The 19,018-nt window shown below is 47.9% G+C and overlaps 1 protein-coding gene across 1 annotated transcript in view; it reads right to left on the minus strand.

The window, feature by feature from the left end:
• The window catches only part of LOC105471836 (SH3 domain containing ring finger 3), a 373,482-nt gene that overhangs the window by 44,182 nt on the left and 310,282 nt on the right, over nucleotides 1-19,018 (minus strand). The window contains exon 8 of the mRNA XM_011724585.3: nucleotides 13,082-13,401. Coding sequence (XP_011722887.2) covers nucleotides 13,082-13,401 — 320 coding nt within the window. The remainder of the gene's footprint in view (nucleotides 1-13,081; nucleotides 13,402-19,018) is intronic.

Below are 19,018 nucleotides of genomic sequence, written 5' to 3' on the forward strand. Positions count from 1 at the left end.
TCCCAAAATTCATAGTTTTGAGTGGAACCCAGAACAAAAAAAAGGCTCTGAAACAGGTCCAGGCTGTTGTGCAAGATGCTCTACCCCTTGGGCCACATGACCCAGCAGCCCCAATGGTGCCTGAGGCACTACTGTGGCAGACAGGGATGCTATGTGAGGCCTTTGGCAGGTGAATCACAGCGCAGGTCTTTAGGATTTTGGAGCAAGCCTTTCTTGTCTTCCAAGGACAACTACGCTCTTTCTGAGAGATAGTTCTTGGTCCGCCACTGGGCCTTGGTGGAGACTAAATGCTTGACCATGAGCCACCAATTACCATGCAACCAGAGCTGCCCACTGTGAACTGGTGTTATCTGACCCACCAAGCATACAGCTGGGTGTGCGCAGCAGCATTCCATGGCCAAATGGAAGGGTGGATACATGATTGGGCTAGAGCAGGTCCTGAAGGCACCAGTAAGTTACATGGGGAAGCAGCCTAAAATGCCCATGGTCCCCACTCCGGCTATGCTGCCTTCCCTCATCCAGCCTGCACCTGTGGCCTCCAGGGCAGTTCCATTGGATCACACAGGAAGATAAGACTTGAGCCTGGTTCACAGATGTTTCTGCACCATAGGCAGGCACCACCTGCAAGTGGACAGCTGCAGCACTGCAGTCCCTCTCTGGGACATCCCTGAGGGACAGCGGTGAAGGGAAAGCCTCTCAGTGGGCAGAACTTGGAGGAGTGCACCTGGTTGTGCACTTTGCTTGGAAGGAGAAGTGGCTAGAAGTGTGATTGTTTAATGATTCGCAGGCTGTGGCCGATGGTTTGGCTGGTTGTTCAGGGATTTGCAAGAAACGTAATTGGAAAACTGGTGACAAGGAAATTAGAAAAGTGCATGTGAAAAGACCTCTCTGAATGGGAAAACATGTGGTGAAATTTGTGTCCCACTTAAATGCTCACCAAAGGGTGACCTCAGCAGAAGAGGACTTTAGTAATTCCGCAGATGGGATTCTGGGGAGTGCAGTCAATGACTGAGCTTCTTTCCTCAGCCATTCCTGTCATTGCCCAGTGGACCCATGAATAGAGTGGCCACTGTGGATGGAGGTGACACATGGGCTCAGCATCATGGATTTCCTCTCACCAAGGCCAACCTGGCTACGGCCACCACTGGATCCAATCCACCAGCAGCAGAGAGCAAGTGAGTCCTCAGCATGGCACCATTTCCTGGGATGGTCAGCATCCACCTGGGGGCAAGGTGACTACCTTGGACCACCTCCATCAAGGAAGGGGTAGTGGTGTTTTGTCCTCACTGGAATAGACACTATTCACTCTAGATATGGATTTGTCTTCTCCTATGGAAGTGAATATCCATGAACTTCAGAATGCCTTAGCCACCATCACGGTATTCTGCACAGCACTGCTTCTGACTGAGGAGCTCACTCCATAGCAAATGAAGTGCAGCGATGGACTCGTGCGCATGGAACTCACTGGCTCTACCATGCTCCCCATCGTGCTGGCAGCTGGCTTGACAGAATGGTGGAATGACCTTTTGAAGATTCAGTTACAGCACCAGCTGGGTGACAGTCCCTTGCAGGGCTGGGGCAATATTCTCCAGAAGGCTCTGTATGCTCTGAATCAGCATCCAATATATGGTGCTATTTCTCCTATAGCCAGGACTCATGGGCCCAGGAATCATGGGGCAGAAAGGGGAGTGGCACCACTCACTATGATCCCCAGGGACCCACTAGCAAAATGTCTGCTTCTTGTTCTCACAACATTATGCTCTACTAGTCTAGAGGTCTTGGTTCCAGGGGGATGAATGCTGCCACCAGGAAACACCACAATGATTCCACTGAGCTGGAAGTCAAGACTGCCACCCAGCCGCTTTGGGATCCATGTGCTTTAGAATCAAAGGCAAAAACGGGAACTGCTGTGCTGGCTGGGGTGACTGATCCTGACCACTGCGGGAAACTGGACAGCCTTCCATAGTGGATGTGGGCAAGAGCACGTCTGGGATACAGGGGATCCCTTGGGGTGTCTCCTAGTGCGCTCTCAATCACAATGCCCCATGACTGAGGTCAATGGAAAACTGTAACCACCCAATCCAGACAGGATTACAAATGGCCCAGACCCTTCGGGAGTGAAGGTTTGGGTCACCCCATCAGGTAAGGGTCCATGCCTAGCTGAGGCGCTTTCTGAAGGGAAGGGGAATACAGATTGGATAGGAGACAAAGTAATTATAAATACCAGCCATGACCATGTGAACAGTTACAGAAATGAGGATTGTAATTGTTGTAAGTGTTTCCTCCTATTTTGTTATGAATATGTCTGTGTGAATGTGTACATGAAGCAGTACCTTTGTTTTCTTCTATCTCACCATGTAATATAAGTTGCACTGACTTTTATATGATATGATTATTATATGATAGTATTTAAGTTACAGGGTATCAAGGAGAAGAGGAAGCATCATTCAAAGACTCTGAATCCTCTTCTGGGAAGGGCGTGTGCAATCTTGGTGTACTCAGGCTTGTTGTATTATCATGTTAGGCAAAAGTAAGACTTTGCTTTTGTCTTTATGTAGAAACTAAGTATAGTTTAGGGAGATGTCAAGTTGACAAAGGGTGGACAGTGATGGTGAGTTTTATGTCAGTGTAGCTAGGCAGGTACCCAGTTGTTTGAGCAAACACTAATCTAGATGTTGCTATGAAGGCATTTTGCAAATGTGTTAATATCTACAGTCAGTTTACCTTAAGTAAAGGAGATTACTGAAAGTACATACCTTGATAATGTGGGTGGGCCTCACCCAATCAGCTGAATGCCTTAAAAGCAATCAGAGGCATCCTGTGGACAATGATTTTCTGCCTCAAGACTGCACAGCAACTCCTGACTGAGGGTCCAGCCTGCTGGGCTGCCCCACAGATTTCAGACTTGCCAGCCTCCACAATCACATAATTCCTTAAAATAAATACATTATCTCTCTCTTAATATCTCTCTCTCTCTCTCTTTCTCTCTCTCTCTCCTGCTGGTTCTGTTTCTCTGGAGACCCCTGACTGATACAAACCAATAACTAATTTTCATAGTATTTCCATTAGTAGAAAAAGACATTATTCCCATCTTAACACTACACAAACTGAAGTCTAGGGGAGTTGTAAGGTGACTTTAAAGTGAAGGAGAGAATAAATAAGAGTTAGAAGACAGATGATGTGTATGTTTATTGCAGCACTATTCACAATAGCAAAGACTTGGAACCAACCCAAATGTCCATCAATGACAGACTCTATTAAGCAAATGTGGCACATATATACCATGGAATACTATGCAGCCATAAAAAAGGATGAGTTCATGTCCTTTGTAGAGACATGGATGCAGCTGGAAACCATCATTCTCAGCAAACTATCGCAAGAACAGAAAACCAAACACCGCATGTTCTCATTCATAGGTGGAAATTGAACAATGAGAACACTTGGACACAGGAAGGGGAACATCACACACCGGGGCTTGTTGTGGGGAGGGGGAGGGAGGGAGGAGGGATAGCATTAGGAGATATACCTAATGTAAATGACGAGTTAATGGGTGCAGCACACCAACATGGCACATGTACACATATGTAACAAACCTGCACGTTGTGCACATGTACCCTAGAACTTAAGGTATAATAAGAGAGAAAGAAAGAAAGAAAGAAAGAAAGAAAGAAAGAAAGAAAGAAAGAAAGAAAGAAAGAAAGAAAGAAAGAAAGAAAGAAAGAAGGAAGGATGGAAGGAAGGAAGGAAGGAAGGAAGGAAGGAAGGAAGGAAGGAAGGAGGGAAAGAAAGAAAGGAAGGAAGGAAAGAAAGAAAGAAAGGAAAGCAAGCAAGCAAGCAAGCAAGCAGTTGATGAAGCCATAAATGTAGCCATTTCTGCTGGTCTTACAAAGAAATCCTATAGGAATAACACTTTCATGAAGTTGACCTATTGGTTCTATCTGAGATCCAGATAGAGTGTGAATCCTCTGAAAAGATTAATGAGTTTCATTCTTACGCTATATACAAATGTGTTTCGTAATTTATTAAGATGCGGCCTGGAAGGAATTACCAAGCAAGCACATAACTTATCAGGTGAATAAAAACCAAACTGTCCCATGAGTGACTTCTTCTAGAAGGAGATGATGGTATGAAGCTGTCTTATTCCCATGAGGTGACAGAGTGCCCTCCCCAGCTCCCTACCACATGGCCTGAGTGCCTGAAAAAAATAAAATAAAATAAAACCACAGTAAACAGAACGCCAAACGCAGCACTCTGTGTTCTTTCTCGGCATTGCCCTCAGTTATGGGACCAAAATGGAGAGCACTGGCAAGTGCTGTGGAATGTTCAGAGATGCCCTGCCTTGCTGACTTTGTTGCCTTCTGGGAGGGACAGACGGCTGGGTCCGATGTGTGGGCATGACCTTCTGATGTAGTTTATGGGACGTGTGCTTGTTTTTCTTTTGAACTGATGCCATCACTGAGTTTTTCTGGGCACGGATGGCTGGAAAAAAATCCTATGTCTTTGAAAGCACTGTGAGAATATATCAGTTGAAAAAGAAGGCAGTCACAGCAGTAGACTTTTGCAGAACAGAATCTAGACTTGACATGGGAATCGAGTTGTGCCAGGGGCTCCTGGCCATGAAGTGTGTGCATCGCCTGCCCCAGCCACATTGTCACACGCATCGCTTGCTTGTCCAGCTCATGTGGCACTAGAGTGTAGGATTTCACAGTAATCCTGATCAGTGATTTGTTACTAGTGAGTGCCCTTTGGGGAAGGTGGCAGAACCCTCACAACGATTACACGTGACTCACAAATCCTTTTCTTTTTCTAAAGTGTATTACTATTTTAAAGATGGATTTTGATTTAATGCTTTGCAGTTGAAACCCTACTTCTGAATAATAGTTTTCTTGAGTTCCCTTCATTGTTCAGGCTATAGGTCAGGTACAAAACTGCAATCTTAAACATCTTTTTCTATTTGTGTTTCTTGGCGGACATAGGATAAGTGAACCAGGAAATGGAATCTCCAGGGATTGAGGAGATAAATAAATGACATTTCACACACAGCTTGCACCAACCAATTAGGGCTCCCTTCTGAGTAGCCTACATCTCTCCATTTGTTGATGGATAGGAGTGTGTGTGTGTGTGTGTATGTATATATGTATATACATATATACACACACACAAGTATATATATTTTTATATGTATATACATCCTTATAAGTATATATATTTATATATACACATACTTATAAGTATATATATTTATGTATACACCTACTTATAAGTATATATATTTTTATATATATATGTAAAAAAAATTAAACCCCCCTTTGATCTTTTAGAGAAGCCTCAGGGATATAAGTTTTATATCTGCATGGATCATATAATTCTTCTGGGATCCAGACTTCGATTAACTATCAAATTCTTAATAATAATTTCTAATACTTTTGTCTGGAATACTATGCTATGCATTCATCAGACTAACTAAATTTACTCTTCCCAACAACTCACGGTGGTAGGTGTTATCATCCCCATTTCACAGATGTGGAAACTGAGGCATGGAAGGTGGAGGAGCTTGCTTGAAGTCACACAGTTAGTAATCAGGAGACCTGATTCACACTAGGCAGCTGACCCCAGGTCCACCCTCCGTGCTGATTAATCCACTGTGTCTTCCTTCTCCAAATTCAAGCTTCACTGGCTGTTGAGATGACTGTGGCTCCTGCTCCTTCCCTCGTCCCTGCCACTTCCTCAAGGCTCAGCAGCAGGACCAGAGGAGAAGCTAACCAGCAGAAGCAGAGAATGGGGAGTGGGCACTTGTGGGTACTATGGAGCCTGGTTTCATTCCCAGTGCCCTACTTGTCATGTGGCCTTGGGCAGGTCACCTTGCCTCTCTGGACCTCATGTCCACATTTGTACCCTGAAAGGGTCACCAGCACTCACAACCACGCTGAGATCCAGAAGCCTCATCCCAATGCAGAGGCCATGGAGTTTCTACAGGAGAACTGGGGACAGCCAGCTTCACTTGCTGTCCTGGGAGGGCGCAGATAACAAGAGAAGCCTCCAGGCCACCACTGACCTCTGCTCAGACCAGGTTGGGCCACTGCCCTGCCCCACTCAGGGCCTGTGCTCTGACAGGACATTCCTAACTTAGAGAAAGAGATTGCCACTCTTGTCATCAGGTAAGTGATGCTCCAGCAGTTTACACCTTCCAAAAAAGGCTGTCTGGAAAACTTCAGAATGTTCTTTGGTGGCTGGGATTAATGCTTTCAGGATGGGTTCATTTTCAGCTGCGCACGCTGGCTCCCCTTATCCCTCGGAAGACAGGCTGACAATGGGGGAACAGGAAGAGGACCTGGAGTCACCGGCGCTCCCAGCCACATGGGGCTGACTCTGTGAGCCCTTCTGCCCAGCCAACGCCAGTGCCACTGGCCAGCAGAGCTGCCGGGCATGAGTGGCCAGGGCGGAGGTGGTTTCCATGGCCCATGGCTGACCGTCAGACTCCTCAGTGACTTTGCTGTGGGGCAGACCCAAGGTTCCCAAGCCCCCCATGGACCTGGGAGCCCAGGGATGCATCAGGCTGTAGCTGCACCTGACGCCAGAGCATGGGCTGAGGGGCTCCGTGAGCAAGCTGGGGGGCAGGTCTCCCCTAAGATCCACATGATGGTTCCCACGTGGGTGAGCTCAGTTCTGGGTGAGGTCAGATCCAGCCCCTTCTATCTCTGATGCCAGTGTCTGCAGGTGACAGCAGGTCCCTCCCCACTCTGGCTGGTGGGAGCGTGTGGCCAGCCTGTGCCGGCAGAGTGTCGCTGTCACTTTGGAAGTGAATAGGGCTAGTAACTCTGGAGAAGCTGGCATGAAAGCTGGCAGCGGCTGGCTTCCCATGCTGCCTGTCAGCAGAAGTAGGATAGACGAGTAAGCGTCTACCTATTGCAGGGTGCCTCTACTCGAGAGGAAATACATTTATAAGCCAGCGCTTCTTCACTTTAGGGAGAGCTGCCTGGCTACTCAAAAGAGCTTCATCCTCAAGGTTTCTTTGGATTGGATGTTCCTTGGTTTTCATTAAAAATATAATCACATTCCTATGTAATATCGTAAGTGTATATGACATATGAAACACATATATATATGAGATTATACATATATTGAATGGGTGGATGCACATATGTGTCCCACAGCTTCCATGCTCCAGACCAGGCCTCGCTGCCACCATTATGGGTCACTCTGTCAGGTCCTCTGTTCCTTTCACACCAAATTGGGTTTGCAGAGTCTTGATGACATAGATCATGCCGTCCACACGGACTTGGTCAGTGATTCATTGTTGCACGGGTTCTGGCTGTGGTTGGGTCCAATGTGGACCCAGAAGGCAGACACCTAGGGCCCATTCTCCCCCCAAGGCCAATCTCATGGTCTCCTGCCAGCCACCACCCTGGACAGACGTGGGACTGTCCAGGCCCACTGTCTCACTGTGGGACTCCTGGACAGGCCATGGTCTCCCAGGGACTGGGAGGTCACCACAGTCAGCACTTGGACCCAAACACAGGAGGCGAGAGGCCAGCATTCCTGTGCCAGCTCCCCTGCCGATGCTGTGTGGCCCCAGGCAAATCTCTCAAGGTCTCTGAGCCTCAGGAACACATGGAAAATGGGGAATTTAATAGAAAACATCTTTAGAGGCCCTTTCAAGTTTCAATATTCTATTACTCACTGAAACTAAAACTACCACACCCATAAAAGGAAAGTTACCTTTTTTTTTTTTTTTTCTGGCCCACGAAGAATTTCCCATAAGTTGTGAGAGTGAAAACTTAACTGGCAGCAGTTTTTCCAATTCTCTTTAGTCTACAGTCATCACCAGGTGCCTTCTATGGGCAGGGGCTGTCGGCCCAAGGCTTCGAGATGTTTTTGAATTAAGTTTTATGTCAGGACTCGCACACAACAACACAGAAGCTCCCCAGTGTACCGTCCCTACTGTACGCTCAGCATGAAGATCTATGCTACCCTGTTCCATTCTGTTTATCCCGTCCAATCTAAATAAAAATGTGGTCCCAATCCACTGGACTGATCATTTGAAGAATGCTGCTGTGGAGTCCATGGCCGGGCCAGAGCCTCGGGGAACCTCAGCACCAAGGAGAGGGCTCCACAGAAGTCAGGCGGCTGGCAGGAGCGCTCTCACCGTGTGGACTTGGTCAACTGCACAAGGGCAGCAAGGGGCTCAGAACCCCGAGGAAGCAAGGGGCACCACTCATGGCCTCATGGCACCCATGGCACCCTCCTGCCCAGTGCCTGGCAGATTTTGCAGTGCTGAGAGGCTGGCAATGAGTCATCTTAGGGCTGCCTGCTACCTCTCCCATCCCTGGCCCTCACCTTCGGGCCATGTCCTCTGGCTTCTGCTCGGGGTGACCCTCAACCGAGGATCCTCCCACCTGTGCCCCAGGAAGCCTCCCTTGACCTGGGCTGGCCAGGCGCCTTTTTCGGTGACCCTCTGTTCCCACACGCAGGTCCGTCACCCGCCCTCTCCTGCAATCAATCACCTGTGTACCTGTACAGCGACCTGTACTACACTCTGGCTCCTCCAGGCCAGGGTTGATCTTTCCATCACTATGAACCACGTGCCTGCGCTCTGCCAGGTACATCCTCATGCTCCTTGCAATATACAGATGAGTCAGGGATTGGGGCACAAATAAGAGAATGAGTGATGGCCGGCCGGGTGGTTAGGGATGCCGACCGCACGCAGCCCATTGGCAGGCACTGGCACCCTTCTCCTCTGGGTGACTCTCCCCTGGACTTAGGTACCCTGAGGGTTCATATCACCTGGTGCTGATGTGCTCACACAGTTTCAAAACCAGAAAACTGTCACGGATGGATACAATAGGCAGTGTTCCATGGTTGTTTCAAGCATAAAATTCATTTTTAAGTGCAAAAGGATAACTTAAATCCTGAAGATCACCTTTTAAAACCAGATTTGAGCTCTACTGTGTAATTTGTGGGTGTTGGGGACCTGGCCACAGGGCAGCCCCTGCAGGGAGCAATATGATCAGGCAGGTGGGCGGGAAGAGACCTGGGCGGGTAGGCTGGAGAGGTCCCTGCATAGGCTGGCAGATGCCTGGGCCCAGAGAGGAGCTCTGGTTCAGGACTGGGTCTGTAGAAAGAACTGCCACTCTGTCTGCACTTGTATTATCCCTAGAGGCCTCCACACCACATTGGGCCATGCAGGGAGCAGAGTTCAAAGGCCGAATCCCCCTGGATATAGCAGCAGAGCACCAGCCTCCTGGGGACCAGTTTCCCGGGGACCAGCCTCCTGGGATCAGCCTCCTGGGCATCAGCCTCCTGGCACCAGCCTCCTGTCATTGGCCTCCCGGGACCAGCCTCCCGGCACCAGTCTCCCAAGGACCAGCCTCCTGGGAACAGCCTCCTGTCACCAGCCTCGCGGGACCAGCCTCCTGGCACCAGCCTCCTGTCAACAGCCTCCGGGGACCAGCCTTCCGGGGACCAGCCTCCCAGCACCAGCCTCCTGGGGACCAGCCTCCTGGGACCTCAACCATAGCCACTGACACCATACAACAAAGAGCTGGTTTTGGGGCCTCTTCCTTCTCCACACTCAGGGATATGGTGCATAAATCTCCCATGCTCCTAGGAGAAAATTACTCCCTACTCTACGGTGCCCAGGAGCTGCATCAACCCTGACTTCTCTGTGGTATATGCGTCGAAGGGCGTGGGTAGAATTTAGCAGCACTGGTGCTAGGAAACTGTGCCACACTGAGGTGTGTGTCTCAGTGGACATGGGAGTGAGGAGCTCACTGTCTTTTCCCAAAGAAAATTTAACAGAAACAGACTGGAGAATACCGCCGAATGCTTTAAAAAAACCTTTGCCATAATTAGACATGTGTACATCTATGATCAAGTTGCCCAAAGTTAGGAAGCCTGTTCAGCGTAGTCATGGCGGGCTGGGGCGCAGGAAGCGGCCTGCAGGGAGTGTGCTGGCCCCAGCCCCCTAGCCCAGCCCAGCCTGCTGGTGCAGGTCACACAGGCTCACTTGCTTCTGAGCAGTGGACTAAAATGACCATCATCTCTGCTCTTCTGCTACAAACGGCAGCTGTAGATGCCTTGGGCGTTGCTGCAAATTGGGAGAAATTCAAGTGGGAACACAGACGGGAAAAATGTTCACAGGTGGTTTTATAGACAGTGCTTGTCTTTGTTGGTTACGAGAGGTGGGAATGAAAAGTACACACAATGTGTGCGAGGGCGATGCGCTTCTCCGCTGGGGTTTACTGAACCTCTGGGCACGAGCTCACACGGCCTCACAAAAACCAAAAACCACTTCGCCTCCTGCCTGGAGTGCAGCGTGGACTGCTTCCTGTGTGCCCACAGCATGTGCCCAGCCCCAAGCGTGGCCTGCGCACTTCTGCTGCCCACAGAAGCTCAGGAGCTGCCAGGGGAGGAGGAGGCTGAGCCACTGTATGTGCAGCTTTCCCTGCATGGCAGGGCGTCCCTGCATGGTGCCTTTCATCAAGAGGGATGTTGGGGTGTCCTCTGGACTCAACTGCTCTTTGCTGATATAGGACAACTGTTAGAGGGCGTAAACCGTACGTGAAAGCGAAATAGTTGCAAAGTGTCTAACAGGCAGGCTAGGAACAGACCCAGCTGGTGTTCATTAGCTTCACACTTAGGTGGGTGACGGGGAAGAGCATTATCCTCATGTAGATTCCTACAGGACTCAATGTCATAGAAACCCACTCAGCAATGGTCATATTGAAGCCGGTCCCATTTGCTTCACAAACTAGAGAGAGGGAATTCTTGTGCAAAGAACCAGAAATGCTGAAGGAACTATTACGGCCCCCACTTTCCAAGTCTGCCCCGGTTGTTCCTGAGCAGCTGGGAAGAAGGAAGAATGTTTAAGTGAGAGGGTAGGACTGTGAATCCCACCTCTCCCTCCTGATGAGACCCAGCCACATAACAAGAGCAGCAGGGCAGAAGTAAACAGATTCAAGACTGAACTGTTCTTCAAATAGACAGACACAAAACATAGAGCGGCTGTGGCCCTTCAAGTCAGGTGCCCTGTCAGGCTGGAGCAGACCTGAGCTTTGCTAGCTGCATGCCTCTGCCACACCAGTCAGCACAGGAACAACCATCACTCTGGACTGAATAACACAGGAGGTGCTAAGGCCCTGCGGAACTTGGTATGGCCCACATCTGCCGTGTTCCCGGCTCATGCAGAGGACAGGGGAGCAGGGCCTGCCTCCAGAGTGATGGGCAGAGAGCCCGTCAAGTCAGTGCTGTGTTTGGCAATGGCCTCGAGAAAGAGAGAGAGGCTGTCCCTGCATGGAACTCACCATCTAGTGTCCAGGATGCCCATCTAAGCCCTGGCTAAGACATCCTGATCCAAAGACTGATTTTACATGGAAAGATGTCAAAAGACCCACAGAATCAGTCAAGCCAAGAGAGAACAATCCCTAAACCGTTCAGGCAGCAAGGCCAATACACAGAGTGGCTCCCTGCCCAGGACCCAGTCCAACGCCCTAGGGATACAGTCTCAGGCAGTGCGTGGGCCCTGAGCCCTGGAGAATTGCTTACTGGATCTCACATGGGCGTCCAAAAACTTCATGTAAAAAAAACAGCAAAATATCTCATCAACAATTTTAAAATACAGGTTACATGTTGAAACAGTAATATTGTGGATATTGGGTTTAACGGAATAGGCTATTAAAATGAATTTCACCTTTTAAATTTATTTTTTTTTATTTATTTATTTTTGAGACGGAGTCTCGCTCTGTCACCCAGGCTGGAGTGCAGTGGCCGGATCTCAGCTCACTGCAAGCTCCGCCTCCCGGGTTTACGCCATTCTCCTGCCTCAGCCTCCCGAGTAGCTGGGACTACAGGCGCCTGCCACCTCGCCCGGCTAAGTTTTTTTTGTATTTTTAGTAGAGACGGGGTTTCACTGTGTTAGCCAGGATGGTCTCGATCTCCTGACCTCGTGATCCGCCCGTCTCGGCCTCCCAAAGTGCTGGGATTACAGGCTTGAGCCACCGCGCCCGGCCCTTAAATTTATTTTTAAATTAATTTTACTTTTTAAAAATGTGGCTACTTGAACATTTAAAATTCAATTTGTGGCTTGCATTATGTTTCTGCTGGACAGCACTGATTTGGAAGTCTGGATTCTCATCCTGGTTAATCTAATGTCTAGGTCGGTGGCAACTGGAACAAGTTTCTTGGACTCAGATTTTCTTTCTTTTTCTTTCTTTTTTCTTTTTTTTGAGATGCAGTCTTGCTCTGTTGTCCAGGTTGGAGTGCAGTGGCACAATCTCAGCTCACTGCAGTCTCTGTCCCCCAGTTTCCAGTGATTCTCCTGCCTCAGCCTCCTGGGTAGCTGGGATTACAGGCACATGCCACCATGCCTGGTTAATTTTTATATTTTTAGTAGAGATGGGGTTTTGCCATGTTGGCCAGGCTGGTCTCAAACTCCTGACCTCAGGTGATCCGCCTGCCTCAGCCTCTCAAAGTGCTGGGATTAAAGGCTTCAGCCACCGTGCCTGGCCCAGATTTTCTTTTATGAAATCAGCACTTCATGGCTAAAACAATAGCTAAAAAACACACCAGCTATCAGGTCAGCATTCTCTTGTTCCTTCTCATTGCTACTCAGGAAATAGGCCTGTCCCATATGGTTTAACAGGTTGTGGACTGCACAAGGATGACATATTAAAGGGAGTGGGTGCTGTTCACACTGCACATGTAGATTTATATATTTATCATTACAATATCCCAGCACGTGGCAATAGGTATCTCGTTCTAACAAAATGAGTATATTACAATGATTTTACAACAGATGGAACTAAGGCATTTTCAAGAGGGGACACCTTTTTCCAATTTGCATGAGAAATGTAGCTGGACTTGCATTGGCCCTGCCAGCACCCAAGGCCTGCCTGATTCCTCTCCAACCAGCTGCTGTGGTGGTTCGGCTCCCTCTCTGTCACACGCCTGGTTCATCTAGGGGCAGGCATTTGGTGCCCACATTCAAGCTTCCATTGCACAAATGCCACTGCCATCTAGTGCCAAAGAGTTACAGTAAGCAGCTGGCCTCGAGCTCAGGGCTCGTCCAGGACGGGCCTCTTACCTTTTCACTTTTCTTCTCGTCTAGTTTGCATCCTGTGTTGGTGGGGCTGGATGTGGACAGAACACCGATGGGCCCCCCTCCAGCCTCCCCGTTGAGGTTGGCGGCACTGACGTTGGGAGGTGTGATGGCTGATGCTGCTGATGTGAGGGGGATGGCCGGCCGTGGGCACATCTGCACTGGGGGCTGGTGGCTGTGCTGCGGGGACACCACCGAGTGGGGCCTGAGGCTGGTGGCAGGCAGGCGGGATGGAGAGTTCTGAGTGCGCAGGGGTGACACGGTGGCAGTTGGCCGGTCCTGAGCCTGGGCTGCAGAGTGGGCAGCTGGAGACGTGGTTGGAGAGAGAGCAGGATGAAAGGTTAGTTTGCAACCTGCCAGGCCTGCCAGGCAGCTGCAGTGCACACTCTTCTCAGGCTCCCTCCTCGAGCCCTCACAGCCTCTCTCTCACGTTTCTCCAGACCTGGCCACTTCACAGATGGAAAAATACGCCAAGAAACCCTGAAAATTCATTCCTATCTTCCAAAGCCCAAGGGATCAGGGGGCCCTGCCATGGCTCAAAACACCCCTTTCCTCAGGTGGAGCTAAAACAGCTTTGCCAAGGTTGCCATGAATATGGGCACGTTCCCAGTTCTATGAAGTCCTTTAACTCAGCGATCCCCAACCATTTTGGCACCAAGGACCCGTCTCGTGGAAGTCAATTTTTCCACAGACTGGGGCAGGAGAGGGTTTTGGGATGATTCAAGTGCATTACATTTATTATGTACTTTATTTCTATTATTACTACATTGTAATACATAGTGAAATAATTATACAGCTCACCATAACATAGAATCAGTGGGACCCCTGCGCTTGTTTTCCTGCAACTAGACAGCCCCATCTAGAGATGATGGGAGACAGTGACAGATCATCAGGCATTAGATTCTCATAAGGAGCGTGCAACCTAGATACCGCATATGTGCGGCAGGGTTTGCACTCCTGTGAGCATCTAATGCTGCTGCTAATCTGACAGGTGGTGGAGCTCAGGTGGTAATGCAAGCATTGAGGAGGGGCTGTAAATACAGATGAAGCTTTACTTGCTCACCCACCACTCACAACCTGCTGTGCGGCCCAGTTCCTAACAGGCCATGGACCGGAACTGGTCTGTGGCTTGGAGGTTGTGGACTCCTGCTCTAACTAATTTTCTCTGCTGTGATGAGCTAAAGCACTCAGAAAAATTTTGAAAATACGGTTTTGAAATATGCTTGTAAAAATGCTCATAAAAGTAAAGCCTGTGAAAGCATCTCAGTGAGGCCTCAAGATGTCCCCTGAATTATTAAGCACCACTGCATGTAAACCGATCAAGCTTGACTCCAGTTACTCTTGACCCCTGAACCGGCCCGGCTGGTCCTCGGTTTCCACACTGGGTATGTGATCTTGCTGAGTGAGGGCTGAGCCTACGAGAGCTGCCTTGGCCGGAGACAACCGCAGGAAGAAAGCAGCGGACATTTCTCCCAGCAGCAGCCTGGAGGAGAAGCCGCCCACCATCCTGCTGCCATCTGTCTGTATCTGCTGCTGTGCCTGCATGTCGAAGTCCCGGGCTTCCAGGTTTACAAAACTGGAACCTTACAACTGTGGATCCACCACCTTGCTGCCAGCAAAAACAATTCTTAAAGATGTTAGGGATTGAAAGTGGTAACATTTGTAAAAACCTCCCATATGAAAAGATACAGCTCCCTTTACACGCAGCACCACATTCATAGTAATTCTGCTACTATGTGTGTTAGTAATTTCAGGGAATCGTCTCCTTAATAAATATGGATGAAACAAATGTTGGGAGAGAATGAACGTCCCCGGGGGAATGGTGACTTTTGTCCTGGGTTGTTCTGGCCCAAGTGGAGACCTGGGCTGAGCATCAGACACTGCTTTATACCAAGTGGCCCAGGCAGCACCACGCAGCTCACACCCAGCTGCTGTGCATTCTTAAGGCAGAGAAAAATTATGTCATACTGTAATCATTTTCTACCAGCAGACTTTGTGGCATGCATGGCTTCAGAGCATGAAAGAAAATCCATGCAATAAAAACAATCTTCTCAGCCCCCAACTATGCACTCGTTAATCCTAACAGCGTTTGGAGGCCACGGGAAGTAGCACTGCGAGGCGTACAAAGCTCTCCATCTGGGAGTCGGGCCTTCTTCTGACACAGCCGTGTGTGAAGCGCTGGTGAGATCTAATTATGTGATCCCGGATTCTCCGGGACTTGAGCAGCTTGCTGCTTCTACGAGATGAAATACAGAAGGGCTGATTTATGTGTGGTTTTTTTTTTCCCTTTTTTTTTCTTTCCTTTTTTTCTTTTTTCTTTTTTTTTAATATTCAGGGCTTCAGCTGGGTTGGAAACTTGAAATATTTGATCCTCACCCAACACAGCTCCATATTTACAAGGAGAGCAGGTCAGGCAATCACACAGATCCAGGGGCCTCAGGTCATTTAATCACCCTGAAAACACTGACTCGGAGGCCACTCCTGGAGATTTATTCATCTCTCCCCTCAACTGGCTGACTCCCCTTCCCTCGGCCCAGAGTCCCTGGAATGGGGTGACAGCCTGCCAGGGAAGCGCTGTGGCCCTTGGCCTTGGGACTGCACCAGGGTCTGCGCCCCTGGGCTGTGCATGGCTGACCTCTACCTCCTGGCTGGCTTCCCCTTGCCTGCCACACTACTTTGCTCATCCAGGCACCAAAGAAGAGACAGAGTGTGTTCCAGCAACCTCCAACCTCACCTCCTAATACCCTCCCCTCAGCCACACTGGCCTCCTGGCCACTGCCAGTACGACTGGCTCCTGGTCACTTCAGAGGCACAGTGCCAGCACCCCTGCCCACAGACCTCACCTCCCTCAGAGCTGCAAGGCGGGACCCTCAGGTGCCTGGAAGGCTCAGATACCACCTTCTAGAGACCTGCCTACTGCCTTCACGGTGCTGCCTGCCCTCTGCAGCCTCAGCCTCCCCTGCTCCTGCTCTAGCTCCAGCTTACTTTTGCCCGCAAGGTGCTTAGCTCCTCACAGTTGTGTAATTCACATGTTCACTGGAGGCTGATTGTTCATTGCCTGTCCCCACTGCAATGGAGCTCCATGAGGTAGGGACATGGCTGCTTAATTCACGGATAACCCCCGCAATGGTGCCTGGCATGTAGAAGGTGCTCTGTACATTTTTTGAATAAAAGAGTGAGTCTCTGAGAAAAAAGAACCCCAGCCACGTCACTTCCGATTTCACAGAATGGAACCACTGGAGAAGAAAAACTGTAGTGTGAGAAAGCAAGGCAAAGCTCAGGTCACGATACTGGCTGGTGAAGAGTGTGCTCATCTCTGGTAGGATTTACCCTTATTTTCACCCACCCCGGGTGCTCCCACCCTGAGCTGGCTGGGACTACTCGTTAGTGATGCCAAAGTAGCCCACACCTTCTTTGAAGTCAGGCTGACAGATGAAGGCTGTTTACGAAAGCACCAACCATGCTCCCTGCTTTTCCCTTTCCTCTCCTCTTTAAACCTTTGGTGTGTTTCAGTCCCATTACAGCTGCCCCAAGGACTGAGTCCTCACTCAGTTCACTGTATGTCCCTAGTATCTGTAGGTGCTTTATAAATGATAGGGGAATGAATAAATGACCTACTGCATCACCAGCTTTGTCCTTTCCTTATTTTCAGGGGTATTGCTTCCCACTTCAGGGATGAAATGGAACTCCCACAACTCCAGGCCAACCCCCCTCTCCACTTCCCCACACCCCTCCCTTCCAGTCACAAGGACTCTGGGTCCCACCAGGTCAACACCTTCACCCACATCCTTGATACCTTCGCTGGCTCATCCCTTCTCTCCTATATTTAGCCTCTTTATTAGCTTTTCCCCCATAATTTATTAACCAGTTGTCTCTCCCATTTAATAAATAATATTCCTTCTATACTTTGTCCTCTTTTAGCTAGTACCTCCTTTTCCCATTTTTCTTTACATTTAATATTTTTGAAATAGTGCGTACACTGGCTCTTTCTTATATTTTTATTCATTTCTATGTAAGTAATCTGTATCTGCCCTCTGGCAGCTTTTATAGTATTTTCTTTATCCTTTGATGCCTGAAGTTTAAGTTCAGTATGTTTAGACTTGGATTTTTGGTTATTTTTCCTACTCAGCACTCTTTGTGCTTTCTGTGTGAGAACCTGAGCCCCTCTTCAATTTTGGAGAATTCTCAGGGACTACTCCTTTAAATCTTCTCTCTGTCACACCTCTTCTGTTTTCTAGTTATGAAAATCCTGTTAGAAGTAGTTTGGAGCTCCTCAATATATCCTCCATGTTTATACATCTCTTTCATATTTTTCGTCTCTGCTCTGTATTCTGGATAAATTCCTTTGTATGGTTTTTCAATTTCACTAATTCTACTTTCAATTGTGTCTACAGTTTATGCTACCTACAGAGGTTTTGTATTTAAACATATATTTTTCCTCTCCAAAATTTCAAATTGGTTCTTTTTCACATCCAGTTGTTTCTGATTCATAGCCATCCACCTATTTTTTCATAGCTTCCTGTTTTTATTTTTTTGTGTATGTTATTCCTTCTTTTCCTCTTAGATCTTAAACATACTGATTGCAAAGATGCTCTCAGATTTCTCCCGTATTTTCCTCCCATCTCTTGAGTTTATTGGCTAACTTATGTGTGAGTTTCCCTTTTGTGCTTTGAAATCTTAGTGTGCCAGCTCACCCTGAGCTTGCAGCTTTTTGTCTACTTTTCTGGGCCTGGCAGTTCTGTTGTTAGTGCTGCTTGGCCTCTGGGACCCTCCCTCAGAACTAGGTTTAATGGGCTTCTGGGAGTTCCGGTCCTGCAGGGAGGGTGCTGAGCTAGTCCTAGTCCTCAGGCCAGAGCCATCTTCAGCACCATGACCAGTGTTGGGGCTCTCTCTTCTCTCTTTCACACCCCAGGTGGAGGCTTAGTATGGCCCATCCCCTGGAAAATGATGGAGCTGTTAGAACTGGCACACCTGGCTCTGGTCCCCTGATTCTCACAGGGCCTTCCTGTCCATATTCTCCTGCAGGAGTTGAAAGTCAGCCAACAAGGCCTGCTTTTTATCCTAGAGCCAGTAGGTCAGTGCTTCAACACTTGGCTATTGTGTGTTCCATTTTACATAGATCATAGAGTTGACTTTTTAAATATTAAAAACAAACATCTTTACAATAAAATCACATAAACTTAATTATAGTAGTTTTATAAGAAGTCTCTAAATCAGTGTTAGCCCTCCCACGTTCACTGTTCTTTTTCATTTCATTCAGCTCAAAATGCTTTATAACACCCCTTTTGATTTGTTCTTTAATATATGGGTTATTTTGAAGTATGTTATTTAGTTTTCAAATATTTGAGCATATCAAATATGTTATTATTTGTATTACTGATTTCTAATTCAATGCCACTGTGGTCATGGAATGTAGTTTCCATGACTTGAATCCCTTTAAATGTGCTGAAACTTAAAAATATCATGGCCCATAATCTATCTCAGTAAATGTTCCTTGTGCACTTGAAAAGAAGATGCATTTTGCTGTTGTTGGGTAGAATGTTCCACAAATGTCAACTAAGTCAAGTTGATTATACTGTTGTTCTAATGTTTTAAATTTTTACCATTTTATGTCTAACTGTTCTATCAAATATTGAGAGAGAGATGAAAGTCTCTGACCATAATTGTAGATTTGTTTATTTCTCCTTGTACCTTTATCCATAATTGCTTATGTATTTTGAGGTTCTGTTACTTGGTGTATAAATATTTAGAACTGTTATGTCCTTTTAATGAACTGACCCCTTTATTGTTACGAAATTGCCTTTTTATCTCTAATAATATAATTCTTATACATTCTGCTTTGATTAAGATAACCACTCCAGCTTTCTTTTGATTAATATTAGTGTGGTATAATCTATTCTCATTATTGGCAGATTCTGTATT

The sequence above is a fragment of the Macaca nemestrina genome, chromosome 13 (genome assembly GCF_043159975.1).
Source record: "Macaca nemestrina isolate mMacNem1 chromosome 13, mMacNem.hap1, whole genome shotgun sequence".
In the NCBI taxonomy this organism is placed as follows: domain Eukaryota; kingdom Metazoa; phylum Chordata; class Mammalia; order Primates; family Cercopithecidae; genus Macaca; species Macaca nemestrina.